General features: G+C 38.0%; 1 protein-coding gene across 17 annotated transcripts in view; it reads left to right on the top strand.

Annotated features, from left to right (window-relative positions):
• STAU2 (staufen double-stranded RNA binding protein 2) overlaps positions 1-23,445 on the top strand; it is a 302,893-nt gene that overhangs the window by 151,281 nt on the left and 128,167 nt on the right. For all 17 annotated transcript variants that reach the window (XR_014255312.1, XM_082432596.1, XM_082432602.1 and 14 more), the window contains one exon: positions 22,425-22,732. Coding sequence is in view for 16 of the 17 variants with exons in the window: in XM_082432596.1 (XP_082288722.1) it covers positions 22,425-22,732 (308 nt within the window). In the remaining variant the exon portion in view is untranslated. The remainder of the gene's footprint in view (positions 1-22,424; positions 22,733-23,445) is intronic.

Raw genomic sequence — 23,445 nt, 5'->3', positions numbered from 1 at the left:
ATTCATTTAAGGAAAAATAATCTGAAACTAGAAGGAAAGTCTTTAATCAGATTTTTTAAAATATTTATTTAATTAATTAATTTATTTATTTAGGTTGTGTCAGGGCTTAGTTGCAGGCACACGGGATCTTCGTTGAGGCATGCGGGATCTTTTCGTTGTGGCGCACGAGCTCTTCATTGCGGCACTTGGGCTTCTCTCTAGTTGTGGCACGCGGGCTCCAGTGCGCGTGGGCTCTGTAGTTTGCGGCATGCGGACTCTCTAGTTGAAGTGCATGGATTCTCTAGTTGAAGCGCATGAGCTCAGTAGTTGTGACGCACAGACTTAGTTACCCCGTGGCATGTGGGATCTTAGTTCCCTGACCAGGGATTGAATCTGTGTCCCCTGCATTGCATAGCGGATTCTTTACCACTGGACCACCAGCGAAGTCCCTGTAATCAGATTAACACAGTGTATCTTTCTGAAATATTCTCGGGAAAGATTGAATGAATTTAAAAATTTTCATGATTTAAAAAACTTGTTTGACTTACATTTTTACATACAAAAAGATTTCAGATACATGTTTTTTAAAAACTGAAACCATATGAACCATTTAAGGATGCATTTATTGATTGCAGTATGAGAGTGTTTTTAAGCATAAGAGCAAAGGATGAAATCATAACTTAAAAAGAGATGGATTTAGATACATAAAAACTAAAAATGAATTCAGGGAACAGCATAAGAAAATAAAAAGGCAAATGACAAACAGAAAGCATAACTTGCAGCATATATAAGCACCAGGTTAAATATACCCAAAGGACACCTACAGGTTAAGTAACTTCCCAATAGAAAAATGGCCAAAGGACTTAGGGAGTCATTTTTAAAAACCCAGAAATTAAATAATGAAAACTGTTCAACAATCAGGAAAGTCCAGATTAGAAAAAAATGTTATATAATTTCACATCTATATAATTGACAAGAATTTTAAAATGATGATTCTAGCCATTGAATAAACAGGTACTCACTTACTGCTGAGAAGATTGTGAATTAGCACTGCCTTTCTGAAGAAACAGGAATACAAAGCTTAGGCCCATTTTTTTCTAAAGCTTAACTAAAAGATATGGAAAAATATAAGAGAATGTTTTTTCCATAATAAACATACACAGGTTTATAATCAGAAAAAAATTGAAGTATATTTAAAACACTGACAGATACACAAACTTTGGCCCGAATTGCACAATCTGGCTGAATTTAAACAAATGGTATATATTAAACACTATGGAGGTAGTTACTGAATACCTAAGTCCACTTGGGGAGACTTTTATGACTTTTTTTAAGAAGAGAAAATGAGTAGTTTTCTGAAGTTTGAATGAAATTTCAGTTTCTGAAATTTGTTTCGGAAATCTGAAATATGTGCTCCTTATTCTCAGAGCCCTGCAGGGATCAAAGTTGTTTAAAACTAGTATTCTTATAACCAAAACAGAGCAGAACAGTGACACACAGATGAAAGTCTCCCAGAGACTGAAAGTTGAAGTATTAAGAGCTACTAAATTATTTTCTCTGTTATCAAAGAAATTCTACAATAAACATAGGATAAAATAAGGTTAATTCTTGTAAGTATTCATTCATCAGCTTGTCTAGAAAGAGGGAGGTTTATAACTCCCATATTATATATATTATTATATTATATATATTATATATATATATTATATTATATATTATATTATATATATTATATATATATAATATATTATATTATATATTATATTATGTAATATTAAACGTGTATTATTTTTAAAGAAAAAATATAGGTAATACTTGATACATAATGAATTTAACACATACAAGTTATGAAGCATGATGATAAAATAAACACTTACGAATCCACTACTGCATTTGAGGACCAGAACGTTACCAATGTTGTTACCTTCACCACTTTCTTGTCCCTTGGCCTACCTTGCCTCTCCCCACCTGAGGTAACCACGCTCTGGATTTTATATATAGTCACCCCACCCTTTATTTCATATAGTTTTATCAAAGAAGTATGAGTCCTTAACAGTATTTGTTTAGTTTTGCTTTTTTAACTTTAGAAAAAATGACATTATACTGTATACTTTCTGGAACTTATTTCTCCCACTTCAAATTATAATTTAAGATTAATTTATTTTGTTAACATATAGTTATTTCATCCACTGTGTGCATATTCTAGAATTGATTTACCTATTCTCCTATTAATCCACTTGGGATATTTTCAGGATTTTGTTATTATAAACAGTATTACTGTGAGCATTTTTGAGCATGTCTCCTGGTGCACATATGTAAGTTTCTGGGAACATACCTAGGAGTGGAATCTATGAATTACAGGGTATGTGTACATTCGGATTTACAGGAAGTACTGTAGTGGAAGAGTGGAGAGCCCTTCAAAGTATCTAGTAGAAGTAGAAACATTTTAAATCACTTTTGTACCTCTGAATTCATTTTAATGATGAGTTTAGTTGGACTTTAGTTCAAATTCCACTATATCATTAATCTTATTTATTTTACTCTTCTATTTTTACTTAGTCTTTTGAGTGGATAAAATTTTAAATGCAGAAAAGGTGAGAAATCTCCCTGTGCTTTTGTCCCCATTAGCACAGTTTCCACCCTGTCTCTCAAGCAAGTAATTTTTGATTAGCTTCTTTAATATTACTCTAGAATCTTTTTACACATATAGAAGCAAATTCAAATATGCATTATTTTATCCTCTAGCATTGTAGACACACTGTTATATAATTTTCTTTTCACTCAACAATATGTCCTGAAGATCCTTCCATATTGATAATGTGTAGGATTTTATTATTTAACTAGTTTTGAACTGATGGGCCTTTGAATTGTTTACTGTATTTCTGTATCATAAATAACACTGCTGCATAAAACCTCATACATACATCCTTTTAAATGTGTGCTAGTGTATTTGTTGGATAAATTCCTACAAGTGGAAATACTAAGTCAAAGAATACGTGCACTTATACTTTCGATAAATGATGCCCGGTTATGCTCAATAGAGATGTCCCAGTTTACATCCCTACTGGCAGTTTATGGGATTTCCTGTTTCCCCACAGCTTCACTAACAGGGTACTCTCGAACTTCTGGACATTTGCCAATCTGATAGCTAAACTACGGTGTTCTGTGTAGCTTTATTTTGCATTTTTCCTTTTGTGAGTGGGATTGAGTATGTTTTTTGTACATTTATGAGTCATTTCTATACTTTCTTTCACTTCTACACTATTTATGTCAATGATATAGTTATATCTGTTGCTCATTTTAAAATTAGATTGTTGGTCTTTTTTTTCCCTTACTTGAAAAGAGCGTGTGTGTGTGTGTGTGTGTGTGTGTGTGTGTGTGTGTGTGTGTGTGCCTTTATAATATGACTTGCTAATTTTTTCTTGTTCTCTTTGTTGATGATGGAATTTTCTTTTTTTTAATATATTTTTCATTTTTTTTTAACATCTTTATTGGAGTATACTTGCTTTACAAGGGTGTGTTAGTTTCTGCTTTATAACAAAGTGAATCAGCTATACATACACATATATCCCCATATGTCCTCCCTCTTGCGTCTCCCTCCCACCCTCCCTATCCCACTGGAATTTTCTTTTAAAGTTTGGTTTTCTTTTTCATGTATTTGAATGGCCTTTCTTTTATAATCTTTTATAACATTTGTAATCTTAGCATAGTTAATAATGCCTTCCCCATTCTGAGATTATATAAAATCCTTTTAAGTTACTTTCTGGAACTTTTATAGTTTTAGTTTTTGTCCTTAAATCTTTGATCCCTCTGGGATTTATACTGAAAGTTGGATCCAACTTTAATCCCCATTGCACTGAGACTTCACTGTTATACTAAGATTCTGTATGCATTTGGTATTATTCTGGACTTTCTGTTCTCTTCTATTCATTTGACTATTTATGCAGCAGTTTTAATCATTGAGTATTTTGTTTTAACATGAGTAAACTTAAACTTTGTTTAAAACAAATGTGAAAGAAGATATGCTTGGTCTATGATCTTTCTGCACATACTACATGCATTATAAGTAATTGAGAAGATAAAAATCTCCTTGACATGAGAAATGAGAGGAGCAAGGATAGTCAAAGCACCAATTAAAAGCACTAAAAGAAGCAGCAGGGAACCGTGTGGTTGAAGGCAGTTAGGTTCAGAAAGGCAGTGGCGACAGTCTCCCTAAAACGTCTGTGTATGATCAGTGTAGCATTCATTCATTCATTCAGAAAGTATTTATAGACCGCATTGTACTATTTTGTGTTTTATTGGTGATTTCAACGAAGTTTTTAAAAGTTGAAATTGCTTCTTGAAAAGCTAGTCAATCTGTAATATAAACGTGGTTAACTACTCCCCTTCCCCCCATTAGAAAAGGAGGGGGAACTTTTAAAAAATGAAAAGTGTAATTTGAAAAAAAAATCTATTGTTTTTTATTTAAAAATAAAACCATATAGTGCAGTACCTGAAATTGTCAGTGTTTAATATTTGGACAAACGGAAAAAAGTGTTTTCACTTTTTTCCCACTGTATTAATGGTCTTAGATATCATCTAGACTTGTGGTTCTCAGCTTGCTGTTGCTGCACTCGATATAATAATAGGTGTCATTATCGGTATTCCAACAACCTAATGGAAATAATGCGTTCATTCTTATAAGATTGCTTTGCTTTGGGTTAGAACAATGTATGTCTGAATTCATCTCTCAGACTGTTCTGAATCTCAGATTGGCAGTGTTTGGTAGAAGGAACAGGAAGATGATTTATTATTACTAAAGAAATGCAGTCTGTCTGAAAGATAGATCCTTGAAACATGGTATGCATAGAACAAAAAGAAGACAAAAGTCCTAAGTGTGAAAAGGTTGGAGAACATCCAATCTCTTGTTTTACAAACAGGAAAATTGAGGCTCAGGTGATTTTATAACTTGCCTGAGGACACTCAGTTAGAGGTACTGAAAACTTGAACTTGTGTCTTCTGATTCTGAGGTCTGCATTTGTCACTAGACAACATATTTATTTCTATATATATCACTTGCTGATAATTAAGGAAATTTTGAATAATGTTTTCTTAAAGAAATTCCACTAAAATTAAGTATGCATTTTCTTGAAAGAATGTTTCATATATCAGGTACCAGAATCTTAAAAAAAAAAACCATTTAGGATGTTTCATAACGTGGAAAATGTCCAAACTATTGTTTCAGATACCAGTTTGATATTTGGGTGGATCATGTAAAAACACTAAAATGGCTGAGGAAGCATGTGCAGTGTTTGTTTTAACAACGGAACAGCCATCTGCTTTACATGACTTTTCTTAAGACTTAAAAAATTTAGTAATAGTCCATTTTTAAAAACACTCACAGGCTTTTGAGGTGATGTTATTCAAGTGTATTGTTTTATTCCAAGCTTTCTGGTTTGTGTTAAGATGATTCATAGACTTTTAGAGCTGAAAGAGATTTTCAGGTTCTAGTCTAATTCATTTTACAGTTGAAGGAAACAAGGTAAAGAGACAATCTGCAACTTGAACTCTGATAGCTAAGGCTTCAGTGGAGCACATTTACCACTGAACTGTGTCGTCTTTTCTTTGTTACATTTTGTGCTAATACACATTTTTTGTTTTTGCTACTCTAAAAAAATTTTAGTTTTTAAGAGCAGTTCTAGATTTACAGCAAAATTGAGAGGGAGATACAGAGATTTCTCATATAAACCCTGTCCCCATATATATGCATAACCTTTCACATTATCAACATAACTCACTAGGTGGTACATTTATTTATTTATTTATTTACAAAGGATGAACCTACGTTGACATATCATGATCACTTGAAGTCCATAGTGAACCTTAGGTACATTTTATAGGTTTGGACAGATGTGTAATGATATATATCCATCATTACAATATCATACAGAATATTTTCACTGCCCTAAAAATCTTTTGTACTTTGTCTTTTTCTCTCTCCCTACCTCCCTTCACCCTGACAACCACTGTTTTTCTTATTGTCTCCATAGTTTCACCTTTTCCAGGATCTCATGTAGTTGGAATCACAGATCTGTAACCTTTTAAGACTGGCTTCTTTCACATGGTGATAAGCATTTAAGGTTCCTCCATGTCTTTTCATGATTGATAACTCGTTTCTTTTTAGCTCTGAGTAATATTTCATTGTCTGGGTGTATCAGTTTATTCACCTACTGAGGGACATCTTGGTTGCTTCTAAGTGTTGGCAATTATGAATAAGGCTGTTACAAACATCTGTGTGCAGATTTTTACGCAGACATAAGTTTTAAACTTCTTTGAATAGATGCCAGGAAACATGATTGCTGGTAAGAGTCTGTTTACTTTTGTAAGAAACCACCAAACTACCTACCAGAGTGGCTGTACCATTGTGCGTTCCTATCGACAGTGAGTTGGAGTTGCTTTAACTCCTGACCAGCATTTGGTGGTGATGTCAGTGTTGGAGACTTTGGCCATTCTAATAGGTGTGTAGTGATATCTGGTTGCTTTTATTTGCATTTCCCTGATGACATAGGATATGAAGCATCTCTTCATATGGTTATTTGCCATCTGTGTATCTTCTTTGGTGAGGTGTCTGTTAAGGTTTTTGGCTCATTTTTAAAATGGGTTGTTTGATATCTTATTTTTGAGTTTTAGGGGTTCCTTGTAAAATATTTTGGATAACAGTCCTTTATTAAATGAATCTTTTGCAAATATTTTCTCCCAGTCTGTGACTTCTAATTCTCTTGATAATATCTTTTGTAGAGCAGAAGTTTTTAATTTTAACGAAGTCCAGCTTGTCAATTATTTTTTTCATGGATCTTGTCTTTGGTGTTATATCTGAAAAGTCATTACCATACCCAAGGTCATCTAAATTTTGTCCTATGTTATCTTCTAGGAGTTTTATAGTTTTGCATTTTACATATATTACTATGAGTTTTGTGAAGGATGTAAGGTCTGTGTCTAGATTAATTTTTTTACATGTGGATGTCCAGTTATTCCAGCATCGTTTGTTGAAGAGACTGTCTTTGCTGCATTGTATTGCCTTTGCTCCTTTGTCAAAGATCAATTGACTGTATTTATGGGGGTCCATTTCTGGGCTCTCTCTTCTGTTCCACTGATCTGTTTGTCTGTTCTTTCACCCGTACTGCATTATCTTGATTACTATAGCTTTGTAGTAAGTCTTGAAGTCGGGTAGCATCAATCCTTCAGATTTGTTCTTCACCTTCAGTACAGGCTTGGCTATTACAGGATTTTTGCCTCTCCATATCAACTTTAGAATCAGGTTGTTGATATCCATAAAATAACTTGCTGGGATTTTGACTGGGATTGCATTGAATCTATAGGTCAATTTAGGAGGAACTGACATCTTGACAATATTGAGTCTTTTTATCCATGAACATGGAATATCTCTTCATTTATTTAGTTTTTCTTGATTTTGTTCATCAGAGTTTTGTAGTTTTCTTCATACAGATCTGTATATATTTTGTTAGATTTATACCTAAGTATCACATTTTTGGGAGGTGCTAATATAAATGGTATTGTGTTTTTAATTTCAAATTACACTTGTTCATTGTTGATATATAAGATATTTACTATCCATAATTTTATTTTATTTATTTTTTTGAATTTTTGAATTTTATTTATTTTTTTATACAGCAGGTGTTTTATTAGTTATCTATTTTATACATATTAGTATATGTCAATCCCAATCTCCCAATTCATCCCATCACCGCCATTCCCCCACCCCTGACTTTCCCCCCTTGGTGTCCATATATTTGTTCTCTACATCTGTGTCTCTATTTCTGCCGTGCACACCGGTTCATCTATTCCATTTTCTCTTAACAGTTTTTAAGTGTATAGTACAATAGTGTTAACTGTAAGCACAATGTTGTACAGCAGATCTCTAGAACTTTTTCATCTTGCATGACTGAAACTCTGTACTCATTGAACAACAACTCTCCATTTCCCCGCTATCATTCTGCTTCTGGTTTCTATGAGTTTGACTACTTTATATATACCTCATCTATGTGAAATCAAGTAGTTTTGTCGTTCTGTGACTGGCTTATATCACTTAGCATCATCTCCTCAGTTCATTCATGTTGTTGCATATGATGGGATTTCATTCTTTTTTATGAATGAATAATATTCTATGATGTGTATAAACCACACTTTCTTTATCCATTCAACCACTGATGGGCATTTAGATTATTTCCACTTCCCGACTGTTGTGAATAATGCTGCAGTGAACACTAGAGTGCAAATATCTCTTTGAGAACTTGTTTTCTAGTTCTTTTGGATAAATACCCGCAAGTGGGATTGCTGTTTCATGTGGTAGTTCTTTTTGTAATTTTTTGAGGTAGCTCCATCCATAGTGGCTACACCATTTTATATTCCCACCAACAGTGCACAAAGGTTCCAGTTTCTCCATACCTTTGTCAACACTTATTTCCTTTTTGTTAAAATAATGGACACCCTACCAGGTGTGAAGTCATACTTCATTGTGGTTTTGCGTTTGCATTTCTCTAATCATCAGTGATGTTGGGCATCTTTTCATATCTGTTGACCATTTGTATGTCTTCTTTGAAGAAGTGTCTGTTCAAGTTCTTTCTTTGCACATTTTTAACCAGGTTATTAGTCTTCTTGCTATTAAATTGCAGGAGTTCCTTATATATTTTGGATATTAACTCATAATAAGATAGATGGTTTGCAGGTATTTTCTGTCATTCCATAAATTGCCTTTTCACACTGTTCATTGTTTCCTTCTCTGTGCAGAAGCATTTTAGTTTGACATCATCCCACTTGGTCTATTTTTGCATTTTTTGGCCTGTGCTTTTGCTATCACATCTAAGAAATCATTGCCTAGACAAATGTTATAAAACTTTTCCCCTATGTTTTCTTCTAGGAGTATTATAGTTTTGGGTCTTATGTTTAAGTCTTTAATCCATTTTGAGTTTATTTTTGTGTATGGTATAAAATAAGGATCCAATTCCATCCTTTTGCATGTGGACATCCAGTTTCCCCATTTGTTAAAGAAACTGTTCTTTCCTCATTAGGTAGTCTTGGCACCATTGTTGAAGATCAGTTGACCATATATGTGTATTATTTCTAGGCTCTGTAATCTGTTCCAATGGTCTGTGTGTCTGTATTTATGCCAGTATTCTAGTGTTTTGATTACTGTAGCTTTCTAACATATTTTGAAATCAGTAAGTGTGATGCCTCCAGCTTTTTTCTTCTTTCTCAAGATTGATTTGGCTATTCAAGGTCTTTTGTAGTTCCATATGAAATTTAGGATTTTAAAAAATTTCTGTAAAAAAATGCCACTGGGATTTAGATAGGAATGGCATTGAATCAATAGATTGTTTTGGTAGTATGAACATTTTAATAATATTACATTTCACAATCCATGAACACAGGATCTCTTTGCATTTATTTGTGTGTTCTTTCATTTCTTTCAGCAGTATTTTGTAATTTTCAGTGTATAAGTTTTTACCTTCTTGGTTAAGAAAATTCCTAAATATTTTATTCTTTTTGATGCTATTGTAAATGTAATTGTTTTTGTAATTTCCTTTTCAAATTGTTTATTGTTAGTGTATAGAAAAACAACTGATTTTTGTCTGTTGACTTTATGTATTGCTACTTTGCTGAATTCATTTATTAGTTCAGCAGATTTTTTTGTGTGGAATCTTCATGTTTTCTATATATAAGATTATATAATCTGCAAATAGAGATAATTTTACTTCTTCTTTTCCAGTTTGCATGCTTTTTATTTCTTTTTCTTGCTTAATTCCTCTGGTTAGAAATTCCAGTATTTGTTGAATAGAATAGAAGTGTCAGAAATGGGGATTCTTGCCTTGTTCCTGATTTTAGAGGAAAAGCTGGACTATTTTTTTTAATGTATTCACTCTGATCCAAAATTTTTATTTTTCAGAATTTCTCCTTCATAAATATTGTTTCCTTAATTTCTGCTATGCACTATTTTTATGAAGTTTATTTCTCTTGCAGAATGAAGCCTCTGGTTGTCAACTCTCAGAGGGAGCATCTTTAGCATGCTCATGGTCACATGGCATGGCAGATTTAGTAGGGCTCTCTTTTGTTCTCTTTCTGATCTGTTAAGCTTTTTGCCTCTATTATGATATAACACTCAGCTGTTAGCCTCCACTAATTGCAGCATATAGCCCTATTGTTTTCTTAGAACATAAATTGCTCTCATTCTGATACAATTAAATTTGGTCCCTTTTCAAGATAGTTTTTGAGGCCAGTATTTCAGATTTGTTCTGTCCCTAGGGGCATTCTTCTTAGCTGTCTCTTTCCCTGGTTCTTTCTGGGAAATTAGCTGGTTTACGTTGGAACTTGCTGCTGCTTTCATGAAGCTACTAGACTCCTGTGAATTGCTTAGCACCCAAATCTCCAGTGTTTTCAAGAGTGCCCTTAGGCTTGAACTTCCCTACAGTCCATTTAAAATAAAGTCACTTCCTTTGGTAAAGCTTCAGAGCTCTGTTCTTACGGACTACCTCACCCCTGGGCAGGATTCTGAGTCACTGTTCTGGAGTGGGAATGGGGACAGTGGCCCAATTCTCTGAGAGTGACACCCCTGCTTTGTGAGCAGGGTGTTGGTCAGGGGAGGTAATCTCTGGTGTTCTTGGTTTGCCTTTTCTGACATGAACTTCCATCCTATGAGCAAGCTGAGGAGAGAGCAGTCAGTTCTCAAGTGTTCTCAGCCTGCTGTGCCTGTGTGGAGCTTTCACTGTATGAGTGGTGGCTGGGTGGAAGAAGGGATTGCCTGACTTTTTGTCTGTATACATGAGGAATTTAACTTTTGAAGCTTGGAGCTGGGGGAAGTGAGAAATTCTGGTGGCCTGCCGTTCCGGTGAGATACCATATTACTTATAGGCGGTTGAGGAGAAAAAGAGCCCCATCTTTGTAGCTGCTGTGGTGGACGGAATGGGTCATGGCTCAAGTGCCAAAGACTTTTATTCTTACTGAGATTTGTTAGATTTTCCTGAATAAATGTGCGATGACTTCTGATGCAAAACCTGGAGCTAGGCTAGGTGTCACAGGTTGAGGGCATGGTCCTCTACAAGACTGCTTCACTTCAGACACCAGCCACTATTGGGAGGATTTCCAAAGCCACCCTCACTTCTGACCAACTGGCTATAAATTCAAGGCTTCCCACTACCCTTTAGATTTGATAATTCACTAGAATGACTCACAGAACTTAGGAAAGTCTTACACTTATGATTACAGTATTGTTATAGCAAAAATGATTCAAATCAGAACCAGCTAAAAGAAAGAGACACATAGGGTAAGATCTGGAGGGTCCCAAACACAAAGCTTCTGGTATACTTTTTTTGATGTCCTTTTCCCATGGAGTCAGGAATGTGTCACTCCCTACTCAGTGATGTGTAATATGCACAGAGTATTGCCTGCTAGGCACTCAGTTTCCAGAGTTGTGCAATTTTTGTGGGCATTTATTTCACAGGCATAACTGATTGAGTCATTGGCCATGGCGTTGATAACAATCTCCAACCCGCCTCCCCTCCTCAGAGGTTGGGCTGCTACCATGGGACTCAAAGCTCCAACCCTCTAATCACATAGTTGGTCTTTCTGACATAACCATCCCCCATTCTGAGTCATCTTGTTGGCATAAACTCTGACGTGGTCCAAGGGGTGCACCATGAATAACAAAGACACTCCTGTCACTCATGAAATTCTAAGGATTTAGAGGCTATCTCCCAGGAAGTGGGGACAAAGTCCAGCCAAATTCTCTATTACATGGGAGAATGTTTTATTTGTTATATGCCCTTACATTCAATTTCCAGGGACTTAAAAATATTTTAAAATGAATATTCTCTAGTTTTGGTTGTTTGTTGGGGTGGGTCCATAGATCTCCACATGTCATCATTTGGAAATAGAATGTCCTGCTTTCTTTTGATTAATATTTATAAGATATGTCTTTTTTCTTCATCCTTTTACTCTCAGCTTGCCTATAGAATTATATTTGAAGTGAATTTCTTTTAGGCAGCATGTAGTTGGGTCATATTTTTAATCTACTCTGCCAATCTCCTTTTAATTGGTATATTTAGATCATTTATATTTAATGTAATTATTGATATGTTAAGACTTAAGTCTGACATCTTATTTACTTATTCTTTTTTTTTAAAGTAGGTTTTTAAAAAAAATTATTTATTTATTTATTTTTGGCTGCATTGGGTCTTCGTTGCTGCGTGCGGGCTTTCTCTAGTTGTGGCAGGCAGGGGCTACGCTTCGGTGTGGTGCGCAGGCTTCTCATTGCAGTGGCTTCTCTTTTTGTGGAGCATGGGCTCTAGGCACGTGGGCTTCAGTAGTTTTGGCACATGGGCTCAGTAGTTTTGGCTCATGGGCCCTAGAGCGCAGGCTCAGTAGTTGTGGCGCACGGGCTTAGTTGCTCCGCGGCATGTGGGATCTTCCCGGACCAGGGCTCGAACCTGTGTCTCTTGCATTGGCAAGGCAGATTCTTAACCACTGCACCACCAGGGAAGTCCCTATTTACTTATTCTATTCTTTTGTTTTCTTTTCTTTTTCTTACTCCCTGTGGGTTACTTGATCACTTTTTAGAATTCTAGTTCAGTTTCCACACTCTGATTCCTTTGGTGCCCAAGGTGGGGGACTCCTTGTTATTGCTGGATGGAGTAGGAATTCTGGTCCCTACATGGTCTTCACTGACACCACAGTGGGGATAACCTTGTTACCACTAGGTGATGATTAAAGTCCTAACTCTCCACTCTTCCTCTTCTGACACCACTTGTTACTGCCAGATTGGGGTAGAAGTCCAGGCTCCCTGTGTGGTCTTCACTGAGACCATGGGGTGGGATCATAATCCCTGCTTCATAGGGTCATTGTGAGGATTACTGAGCTAATGTATGCAAAGCCTGCTATCTAGTAAGGACTGCATGAGTTTTAGCTATAATTATGACTGTTTTGTGAGCTCTCTGTAACAGAGGCTCAGGATGCTAGCAGAAGGATACTGCTGGGGCTGCTGTGTTAGGCATTTCAGTATGTATTTCTTCCTGCTGACGGGTTGGTCATTTGTGTCATGTGGCAATTTACATAATCCGTTTTTTAGTCTTTTTTACAGTCTTAGGGAAATAGTCACTAATGGATTTTTTCCTGTGAAGAAAGACAACTAATGAGGATGATCTTTATTTTACCAGCAATGTTTTTTGTCCCATTTGAATAAACTTAATAATTGAACACGACTCATTGTCTTCGCAAGCTGCTCTCACACTTCATTATCACCGCAGAAGTTTTGTCCTGCTCAGTAGAAATATTCACAGTTCTATCTTTATGGAAGATGTTGAGCCTTGAACACATTTCTGCTACATAAGCCAACTAAGTGAGACCTTCTTTACTATTAAGATGAGTGGTGAGTTTATTCACCATACTCAGGGTCCTGTCCTTCGTAATTATATACTTTTTATTTTTCTCTTTTAAAGAAAAAAATAACAATTCAACCGTGGGTTTGAAAACTCTGACTGGCCCCTTTCTTTGGCTAAGCTAGTGTACATTTGTGTAATAGAACAAGCTTTCCAAAGGCATTGCCCAGTTCATATCAAATTGGTTTCTTAAAAATGAAAAGGTGAATATTCAAAAAAACTCTTTGGTTGCTGTTACTGTTGTTTCTGTTTTATTAAAGAAAATTTATCATTTACCATTTTGTTCCCTCCCCCCCAGATTGCACAGCTGATACAGTCAAGGCACAGCGTCTTTTACGTGTGCTGGCTGCTGCATCGCGCTGTTCCGTCAGGCCTCCGCCCTGGGCTTCCACCTTTGTGGACCAGGAATGGACTAAGCACTTTTCCTTCTTGGTACTGTGCTCACCACAAGACCTGCATATCTTCCGAGAAGTTCTTTGTCGGTAGTTTTGTTCATAAGCGTTCACCAAAATAATAACTTTTCACATACATCATGTTAAATGTAGCAAAAAAAAAAAAAAAAAAGACCAATAAAATACACGAATTAACAAAATCAGTGCTTTCATCCAACTCAAGGGCAAGAACCAGTTTAATTTTCACCACTGATTTAAGTTATGCTTTTTGAGTACATTAAAATACATCATTTTGTCCATTCATTCAATAATGACTCTTTTTTTAAATGAAGCTGTTTCTTTTAATCCAGATAGGTTCAGTCTCATCTATACCATAAGATGTGACCAGATTTTTCGCTAGTTGAGACTTCACCTTCCAAGGTGATTCTGAAACTGACCTTAAAAAGGGAACTTCTAACAAATTATTTACCTGTTTGTTTTACTTTTTCATTGTATTGCTTTTATCCAGCATTTCCTTTCTTAGTTTAATTTTCAGAAGAGTTTCCCTCAAATTTTGCATTATTAATTTTTGTCTCCATTTAAATAGTTGCTTAAAAATCAGGCAGGGCTGGGGACCCAAGGCCCTCCACTGGAAGACTAGCTAGATAACGAGCTGTGTGGGAAGAGAGAAGTGGGGTCCCACCAAAATATCCCCGTTTCATTCATCTCAACAGCAGGGCCATGGGAAGGAGGGATTTCTAAGTTCCAAACAGCCTAGCAGCTTAAAGATCATGCAGAGGATGGATTGTCTATCCCTCCACTCCAGGAGGATGGCCATGGTGGTCCAGTAGGTTCTTTCTTGGGTCGCATGTACTCGCACCTAATAAATGACCTCAAGCTTCCCTGGCAAAGAACAGAATCCCAGCCGTGGGGCCCACACCCCCATCAGGTTCTCCCTTACTCTCACGGAACCAGAGGTCAAGCAGCCAGAGCCTGGGGAGCCAGGGCTGCACATTAGGCACATCAGTGGTCAAAGCTGGAGCCCTCAAGGTCCTCTCTACCTTGAGGTCTCAGCACTGCTTTGTTCTAGGACCTCTGTACTGGGAGATGCCCAGAGCAGCATAACAATGCTTTCAGGTAGTTGGGTTTTTTAAACTTTTTAAAGTTGTAAAAATGGTACAGAGAGGTTGTGTGTACCCATCACTCAGCTTCTCCCAGTGGTGACATCTTACGTAATTATAGTACATTATTGAAATGAGGAAATTGACACAGGTATGATACAATGAACTAGACTACAGACCTTACCTGGATTTTGTGAGTTTTCATATAAATGCCTTTTTAAAATCACTATCAAACTGATAAATCTTGCTGTTTTTGCTCATTCTTTTCTCAAATTTCCTGTTTTGAACCAGCAGTTTATTTTCCAGGTTTTAGGAATTTTTCAATTATAATTTTTTGAAACTTTAAAGATAAGGTTTTTTTAAACAGATTAGAATGATGAGAATTTGCCACCATCAGGACACACAAGGGAAATTCAGTGAGTAGTAAATGCTAGGAGAGGTGGACTTTACTTTTACAACAGGAAAACCAGTCACATAATGTATTTGTACCTGGCTGCCACTTGAAACTTTGGACAAGAGAAGATTAAAATAAAACTCATTAAGAATCTATTTTGCCAGTAGCAACCAAGTAACTTTTGAGATATCCAGTTCTAAATTGGCAGGCACACACCCTCAAAAACTGGGGTGTGTTTTAAGATAATTGATGCCAATCAGGAAGCAGGACTCTGGCTTCTGAGGTAGTACTAAACAAAATGTCTGATCAGAGAAGGAATAAAATTCTGAGACATCAGCTTTCAAAACACATACAGATAATTGACTTTCTTCTTAAAATGTGGTGAGTCCTCCTTGATGGTGTCTACATAGGAGCAGAGTCTACCCACACGTGTTAAATCTCAGTCCGAAGAACCCACCACCGTTTCTGCTCTTTCTTTCATTTACGAAAGTATTCTACCTCTGTGTGAATTATAACTTTTTGTTATGAAAAACTCACTGTGACAGAAGTAGACCTGAGTACTGTTGGGTATTTGAGTATTTATAAACAGGACATTTAGTCCAACAGTATTGTGGCAAGAATTCAAGGTAGTTTATGGAAACAAGCAGTAAGATTTCTCTCAGCTCTGGTATAAAAAGTGACAAGTTCTTTTTATTAAGCAATAGCTATGTGTTCATTCCACAGACTTGCAGAGAAATCCCTCTTTATAGACTAATATTAACCACTTGTACCAGTGAAGTGACATTATCTTTCTTGCTCCGTTGACTTGCCCTGTTGTTCTGATACCCCTGATACCACTTACTACTCATTTATGTTCTTCAGCCTCTGGGAGAGTTATGATGTTAGTGAACATCAAAAGGCCAGGTTCTGCTGAGTTTGTGTATCTATACATATGATAAGACCTTTTAAGAGATCTCAATTCAAAATGTCCCCTCCAGCTCTTCCAGTAAGAACTGGAGCTCCAGGAAAATGCTGCAGGAGGCTTTGCGTGCTGGAGGGTTTACACACCTATTTGAGAGAAGCGTAAACCTAATGGGGAAAACAAGTAAAAAAAGGCCACCATGGCCTGGCATTCCTTATGTGTAAGATGTCGCAGTCCCTGGCAAGTTGGGGCTTTTAAAATCCTGTATGAACATCGTATAATCTAGGGAGATTTTGGTGAGGCAATCTCTGGAACATCTAAGAACAACCATGATGACATTGGTCAACTGTGGAACCAATCTGGGTCAACCTCGGGCTTGGAGTTTACTTCCTGGATTAAACCTAGGAGTTTGGAACTGGCTGGACATTGCATTTTGTGCTCTTCTTGTTCTTTCAGGGGGCCATTTAATGTAATGTTTAAGTATCCAAGCTCTAGTGACAGACTACCTGGAGTTAAAGTCTAGCATTGCTAATCATTATCCATACGACCTTGGCTGTGTTTTGTGACTTCTCTGTGCTTCAGTTTTTTCATCTATAATATAGAGAAATAAAAATCCATTTCATATGGTTGTTGTGGGGTTTAAATGAGATAATGCGTGTAAAGAGCTAGAATAGTGCCAGTGTTGTATCTGCGGTGTAGCCACGTACGGTGGTTTCAGATCGACAGTATTAAGATGGGAGTATTAAAGGCAAAATCAGGGACAGAAGATAGATGATGGGAGAATGGGTTCAGGACATCTTCAGATAGAGGGTAAATATAACAGATATAACAAGCCTGAGCAAGGGAATACCTTCCAAGGCCATGAGCAAAACTGAGGTCAAAGCCAACAGGAAAAAAGGCTTGGGCCTGAGGTGGTCACATGAGAGAAAGTTTATCTGTGCAGTAATCAAATAAATGTAAATTAATATAACAATGAATGTTGTAGAGTGGCAGTAATTATTTAGAACAACTAAAACCTGTTTCGACAGACGTGTAGGAAAACAGGTTTAGTCACCCATTGCTAATAGAAGTATAAATGGATATAGTTTTTCAGGAGACAGTTGAAAGTCCTTAAATATGTATATCTGAACTTACCCTTTGAATCTGCTTTTCGGTCTTTACCCTACTGAAAAGTGACTTAAATTTACAACAGGAAGAACCTAAATGAATTGTGACTGATCCAAACACTGTTACTAATATTCATGTTGAAAATCATTTGGTAGTTGACCGCATAAATCCACATGTGCCTTTACGCTCTTTCAATGGCTGTTCCATCACTTGAGCTCTGCAGAAAGGAATCTTCTTTATTCATGAAGAAAAGTCAATTCAGGCTTTACTGTAGAATAAGGGAGCCTGTACTCTGCATGAGTTCTTACACTGTGATGTAATGCCTCTCTTGAGTGTTGGGAGAGCATTTTCTTTGCTTTATAATATTGCTGTTGGCAAGCCCATTACTTCTGTATAATAGCAGTGCTGAAATAATGCTGTTAGTTTCCTTATTTCTTAAATTGAGTGTAGAATTTAGAGTCATACATTAAGTTATTTTTTAAGTAAGAATTACATATGGTGTTTGTGCAGCTAGTGAAAAAATAAAAAAATTAATAACATGACATAGCACTTAATCAAATTGGCAAATATTTTTACTTTGTTGAGATAAAATTGAAGTGTAATAAACTGCACTTATGTGTACAGTTTGATCAGTGTTGACCTATGACTGTTTTTGCTACACTTCTGATACCAAGTGTATAGGCATTTTTTCCCCCATACCAACCCATTCTCCAATTTTCCAGGCACTAACAGGGTGTCCTACAGTTCAGTTCTGACACTCCCCGGAACTAGCACAGACCCCGCAGATTAAGGGCTCCGCCACACAAGATGCCCCACTTCTGTCAGTCACAAGTCCCATGTTGCCACCTGTACTCCTGACCAACTGGCTATAAATTCAGGGGGTTCCCACGACTCCCTTCTCAAATTCGATAATTTGCTAGAAGAGCTCACAGAACTTGGGAAGATACTATCACTGGTTTATTATAAAGGAATTTAAAACAAAAAGCCAGATGAAGAGGTACACAGGATGAGGTTCAAAAAGCTCTAGGGGCTTCCCTGGTGGCGCAGTGGTTGAGAATCTGCCTGCCAATACAGGGGACACGGGTTCGAGCCCTGGTCCGGGAAGATCCCACATGCCGCGGAGCAACTAAGCCCCTGTGCCACAATTACTGAGCCTGCGCGTCTGGAGCCTGTGCTGCACAACAAGAGAGGCCGCGATAGTGAGAGGCCCGCGCACCGCAATGAAGAGTGGCCCCCACTTGCCGCAACTAGAGAAAGCCCTCGCACAGAAACGAAGACCCAGCTCAGCCAAAAATAAATAAATAAATAAATAAATAAATAAATAAATAAATAAATAAATAAATAATTTTTAAAAAGCTCTAGCGCACAGAAACTTCTGCCCCCATGGCGTTGGGGAGCCCGATCCTCCCGGCATGTGGATGTGTTCAAAACTCAGAAGGTTCCCAAACCTCCGCATTTAGGGGTTTTGTGGTGGTTCCATTATGTAGGCATGACTGATAAAACTGCTGACCACTGATGACTGAACTCAAATCTCCAGCTCCTCTCACCTCCCCAGATGTCAGGTGGTGGGGCTAAAAGTACCTTTTTTTCCTATTTTGGTATTAGATATTATTAAAAAAAATCTTTGCCACTTACCGACGCTGACAGAGAACAGTGGCAAGGATTTTTAAATAATAATGTCCGATACCAAAATAGGCAAGAGAAACTTGCATATATTAGTATGGAAGCGTGAAATTGGCACAGCTGTTGGAGTTGTACCAACTTGGAGCAGTTTGTTAAGTGTCAGAAAAACTAAAATGCATATTCTTCGAACTAGCAATTCTGCTTCTAAGTGAAGGAAATCAATCTTCATGTGAATAAGGATGTAATTGCAAAAAATGTGTTTCACTATATTGTTTTAATTGCATGAAAAGGAGATAAATTAGATGTCCAACAATGCGGAATTGTTTGAGGAAACAATTCATATAATGAAAATTTAAGCCTTAAACTTATTAATGAAAGTATATTGTTTTGTAAACAACAAAAGGATCATGTGGTATTTTTATGTTTTAACTTATTTTTTCAAGTTAACAAAAAAGTATATAGGAAACAAGACTAAAAGTATATTTTTAAAGCCAAATGTAAAAGTAGTTTCCTCTGGCTATTGAGATCCATCTGTATTTTTTCCAATGCATATGTTTTCTATTTAAATTTTTTTGTTGAAATTTTTCCTGGATATAAAGCTAACAAACACAAAGGCATAAAGTAAATCCATAAAATAGGATTGATATGTTATTTTAAGCTATATAAATTACTTATTTCTTTATTTTTTTGGCTGCGCTGTGCGACATGCGGGATCTTAGTTCCCTGACCAGGGTTCGAACCCAAGCCCCTGCAGTGGAAGCGCCGAGCCCTAAGCACTGGACCGCCGGGGAAGTCCCATATATAAATTATTATATTTTTAAAAATTTATTTTGGCTGTGTTGGGTCTTCGTTTCTGTGCGAGGGCTTTGTCTAGTTGCGGCAAGCAGGGGCCACTCTTCATCGCGGTGCGCGGGCCTCTCACTGTCGCGGCCTCTCTTGTTGCGGAGCACAGGCTCCAGACGCGCAGGCTCAGTAGTAATTGTGGCTCACGGACCTAGTTGCTCCGCGGCATGTGGGATCTTCCCAGACCAGGGCTCGAACCCGTGTCCCCTGCATTGGCAGGCAGATTCTCAACCACTGCGCCACCAGGGAAGCCCTATAAGTTATTTTTAAAAGCAACTCCTTTATGTTTAATGCCGTCAGGACGAAGTCTCCTGGAGCTCCGCCGCTTGCTGCCTCCTCCTTCCCCTGCTGCAGTTCGCACCTCCCGCTTCTTGCTTCCCTGGGCTTACTCTGCTCGGCCCTGCATTTGCTCACGCTGCCATCTGCCTTCAGTCCTCTTCCTCCTTGGCCCGGTTCTCCTCATGCATTGAGATGCGCTGTCCGTACCATCTCCAGGAAGCCTCTCCTGAGCTCCTGGTGCTTCTCCTCTCCCACTCCTACTGCTCCCTAACCCACCTCTACAGAGGCCCTTACCACATTATGTTATTTATCCCTTGCATTTTCCTCTCCTGAGAGACTGAGCGTGACTTGAGGTCAGGACAGTATTGGTTAGCTCAGTGCCTGGAACCTAGTAGTCAGAGCTTAACTAGTGTGTGTGTGTGTGTGTGTGTGTGTGTGTGTGTGTGTGTGTGTGTACAATAGAAATAAAGATATGATGGGATCAAACAGGCCAGAGTATTGGAAGAAGTGTGAATATATTTGCATGATGGGAGCATGGGTTCTGCATGAATATTTCAGTAGGATGGAGAGGTGAGGAGGAGCCAGGGCACTGAGGGCTTCATATGTCATCCTAAGAAGTTTAGATTTTATAGTGTAAGTGGTGGGGAGCCAGTGAAGACTTTAAAGTAAGAGAAGGGCTAGTCTTAGCATTTCCCAGTGTTAGATATTATTAATATTATGTGAAAAGCCTGGATATAAAATAAATTTGGGAAATCCTGGGTTAAACCAAGTTGAATAGATTTCTGTTCTTCTGGACTTCTCACTCTTTACTGTGCTAATGTGCATTTTTAATCCTCCAAAAGGGATGTTTGTGGGTGATATAATTTTCATTATTTCCCTGATTTATTTATCATGGAACCCTTATACTGGGGGACTGTGTTACAGAACACATTTTGGGAAATGGACACTAGGGAGACTAGCAGCGCTGTAGCTTTCAGTGATTGTTAAAGTAACCCTGGCCAGGGCTTCCCTGGTGGCGCAGTGGTTGAGAATCTCTCTGCCAATGCAGGGGACACAGGTTCGAGCCCTGGTCTGGGAAGATCCCACATGCCGCAGAGCAGCTGGGCCCGTGAGCCACGGCTGCTGAGCCTGCGCGTCTGGAGCCTGTGCTCCGCAACAAGAGAGGCCGCGATAGTGAGAGGCCCGCGCACCGCGATGAAGAGTGGCCCCCGCTTGCCGCAACTGGACAAAGCCCTCGCACAGAAACGAAGACCCAACACAGCCAAAAATAAATAAATAAATAAATAATTATTTAAAAAAAAAAAAAAAAAAAGTAACCCTGGCCAGAAACACTGAGGGCTTGAATCAGGAGGTTCATGGTGGGAAAGGGAGAGGCAGGACCAAGGGAATTAAGTTGCGTCTCTCAGAGCACGTTCTCCAAGGGTGGTGATTTATCAGTAATTTTAAAAGATAATATCATGATTTGACAGTCATTAATATCTGATCCAAAGATATTAGAACAAGCAGTGTGAAATGTGGTTTGAAACCTCTCTGAGACAAATGGTAGTCAAAGGAAAGTGCTGCTTTTATATGTTTACAACCCTGCCAACTGATGACACAGCCCCAGGCTCACTCCTCTTGATATTAGAACCTGTGTGTGGCCTGGCTTGAGCTAATGCACTTGGTGATGATGGGGCAAATTCTAGACTGCACACGGTAGCTACTTGTTTGTGGGTGACTCAACGATGGTTGCCAGGAGTCTAGGTTGGGCAGCTGAGCAGATGGGTGGTGGTATCATGATGAGATAAGCCACATAGGAAACGGTTTGCGGGAGGAGATGCTCTGTCGCTTTTTGACGTGTTCATGAGATAGAGTTGACGGTGGGACATAGGAGAACACCAGTAGGCCGTCGGATGTATGAGTTTGTTCCTCAGATGGTTTGGACTGACCCAGCCTTCATTTTTACCCACTGTGTCTCAGTTGCTGCATATGTTAGGGATTTTGCAGCAAAATCCATGTTAGGGATCTCTTTTATGAGATCATAAAAGATTAAGTTGCAGGGTGAAGACCCTGCACATTCCTAATCTTATCCCGTGTTGCACTTCCACACACCAGTTACCTGTCTTCCTCCACAGCTTCCCTACCACGCACACTTTCCCCGGAAGTCACTTTTGTGGCTTGTTTATACTAGTGGTTTTAGGAATATTGAAACATACATTATTCACCTCCAAATCGGAGACTGCCGTTGCCCCTGCAAGCGTGGGGAAGACACTTGCTTAACAGCGTTTCTCACTGCTCGGTCACTGTGTCAAGTGAAATCCTTGAGTTAATAATGCTATAACATGTTTCTGTTCCACTTATTTTACGTGTAATAACAATGTTCCTTTATTTTACTTGTAGCTCCAAAAGGAATTCTTCATTTGTCTCCTGATGTTTATCAAGAGATGGAAGCCAGCCGCCACAAAGTAATCTCTGGCACTACTCTAGGCTATTTGTCACCCAAAGATATGAACCAACCCTCAAGCTCTTTCTTCAGTATATCTCCCACATCGAGTAGTTCAGCTACAATTGCCAGGGAACTCCTTATGAATGGAACATCTCCTACAGCTGAAGCCATAGGTTTAAAAGGAAGTTCTCCTACTCCCCCTTGTTCTCCAGTACAACCTTCAAAACAGCTGGAATATTTAGCAAGGATTCAAGGCTTTCAGGTATGAATTAAAAGCAAAAACAAAAACAAGAAAACAAAACAATTCATTAGCCCCAAATCCTTCATCTCTGTCCATCAGAAAGCTCATTCCTGCCTGCTATTGTGACTCCTATGCCACTTACATTGTAAATTACTAGGAACACAGAGGACAGAAAAACGAGTCATGTGCACATGCCTCACTTTAAAGATTTTTCATTCTCTCCAGTAATTCTTTTGCTGCCTGGCTCTCCTCCATACTCCTTCTTCTTCTGTTTTTGTTTTTGTTTTTTTTTAAACACTTTTCATTCTCTGTTCTGTGTTCTGCTTGGGTGCATCTATTCCCTCACTCTCCTCCCCAAACAAAAATTCTGCCTTCATACATTTGGTATTAGTATTTAGCCCTAAGTCCTCCCTCATTTTACAGTAGGGTTTTTTCTAATGATGATTTTACTTTCGTAGCAGTTTTGAATTTGGCATTCTATTGCTAGTAATGATTCAGGTATACCACTAAGGTACAACATCCTAGAAGTCTATTATCTTAGGAGTTAATTAAACATGGTATTAGAACAGTGATAAATGCTTTCTAGTTGTCTGAGGCATAAAAACATGTATCGTTTTACTAGATCGTGTTTTGAACCATCTAGGGTAGCACCTACCTTAGACGGTACCAACAAGTCTGTCTCACCGGGCAGTCTAAATCTAGCTTATAGTCCGCTTGTTGTGTATGTGAATTTG

The sequence above is a fragment of the Balaenoptera physalus genome, assembly GCF_965194825.1.
Source record: "Balaenoptera physalus genome assembly, chromosome: 17".
Classification (NCBI taxonomy): domain Eukaryota; kingdom Metazoa; phylum Chordata; class Mammalia; order Artiodactyla; family Balaenopteridae; genus Balaenoptera; species Balaenoptera physalus.
Note: the sequence above shows the minus strand (reverse complement) of the source record. Positions and strands in the feature narration are given on the sequence as shown.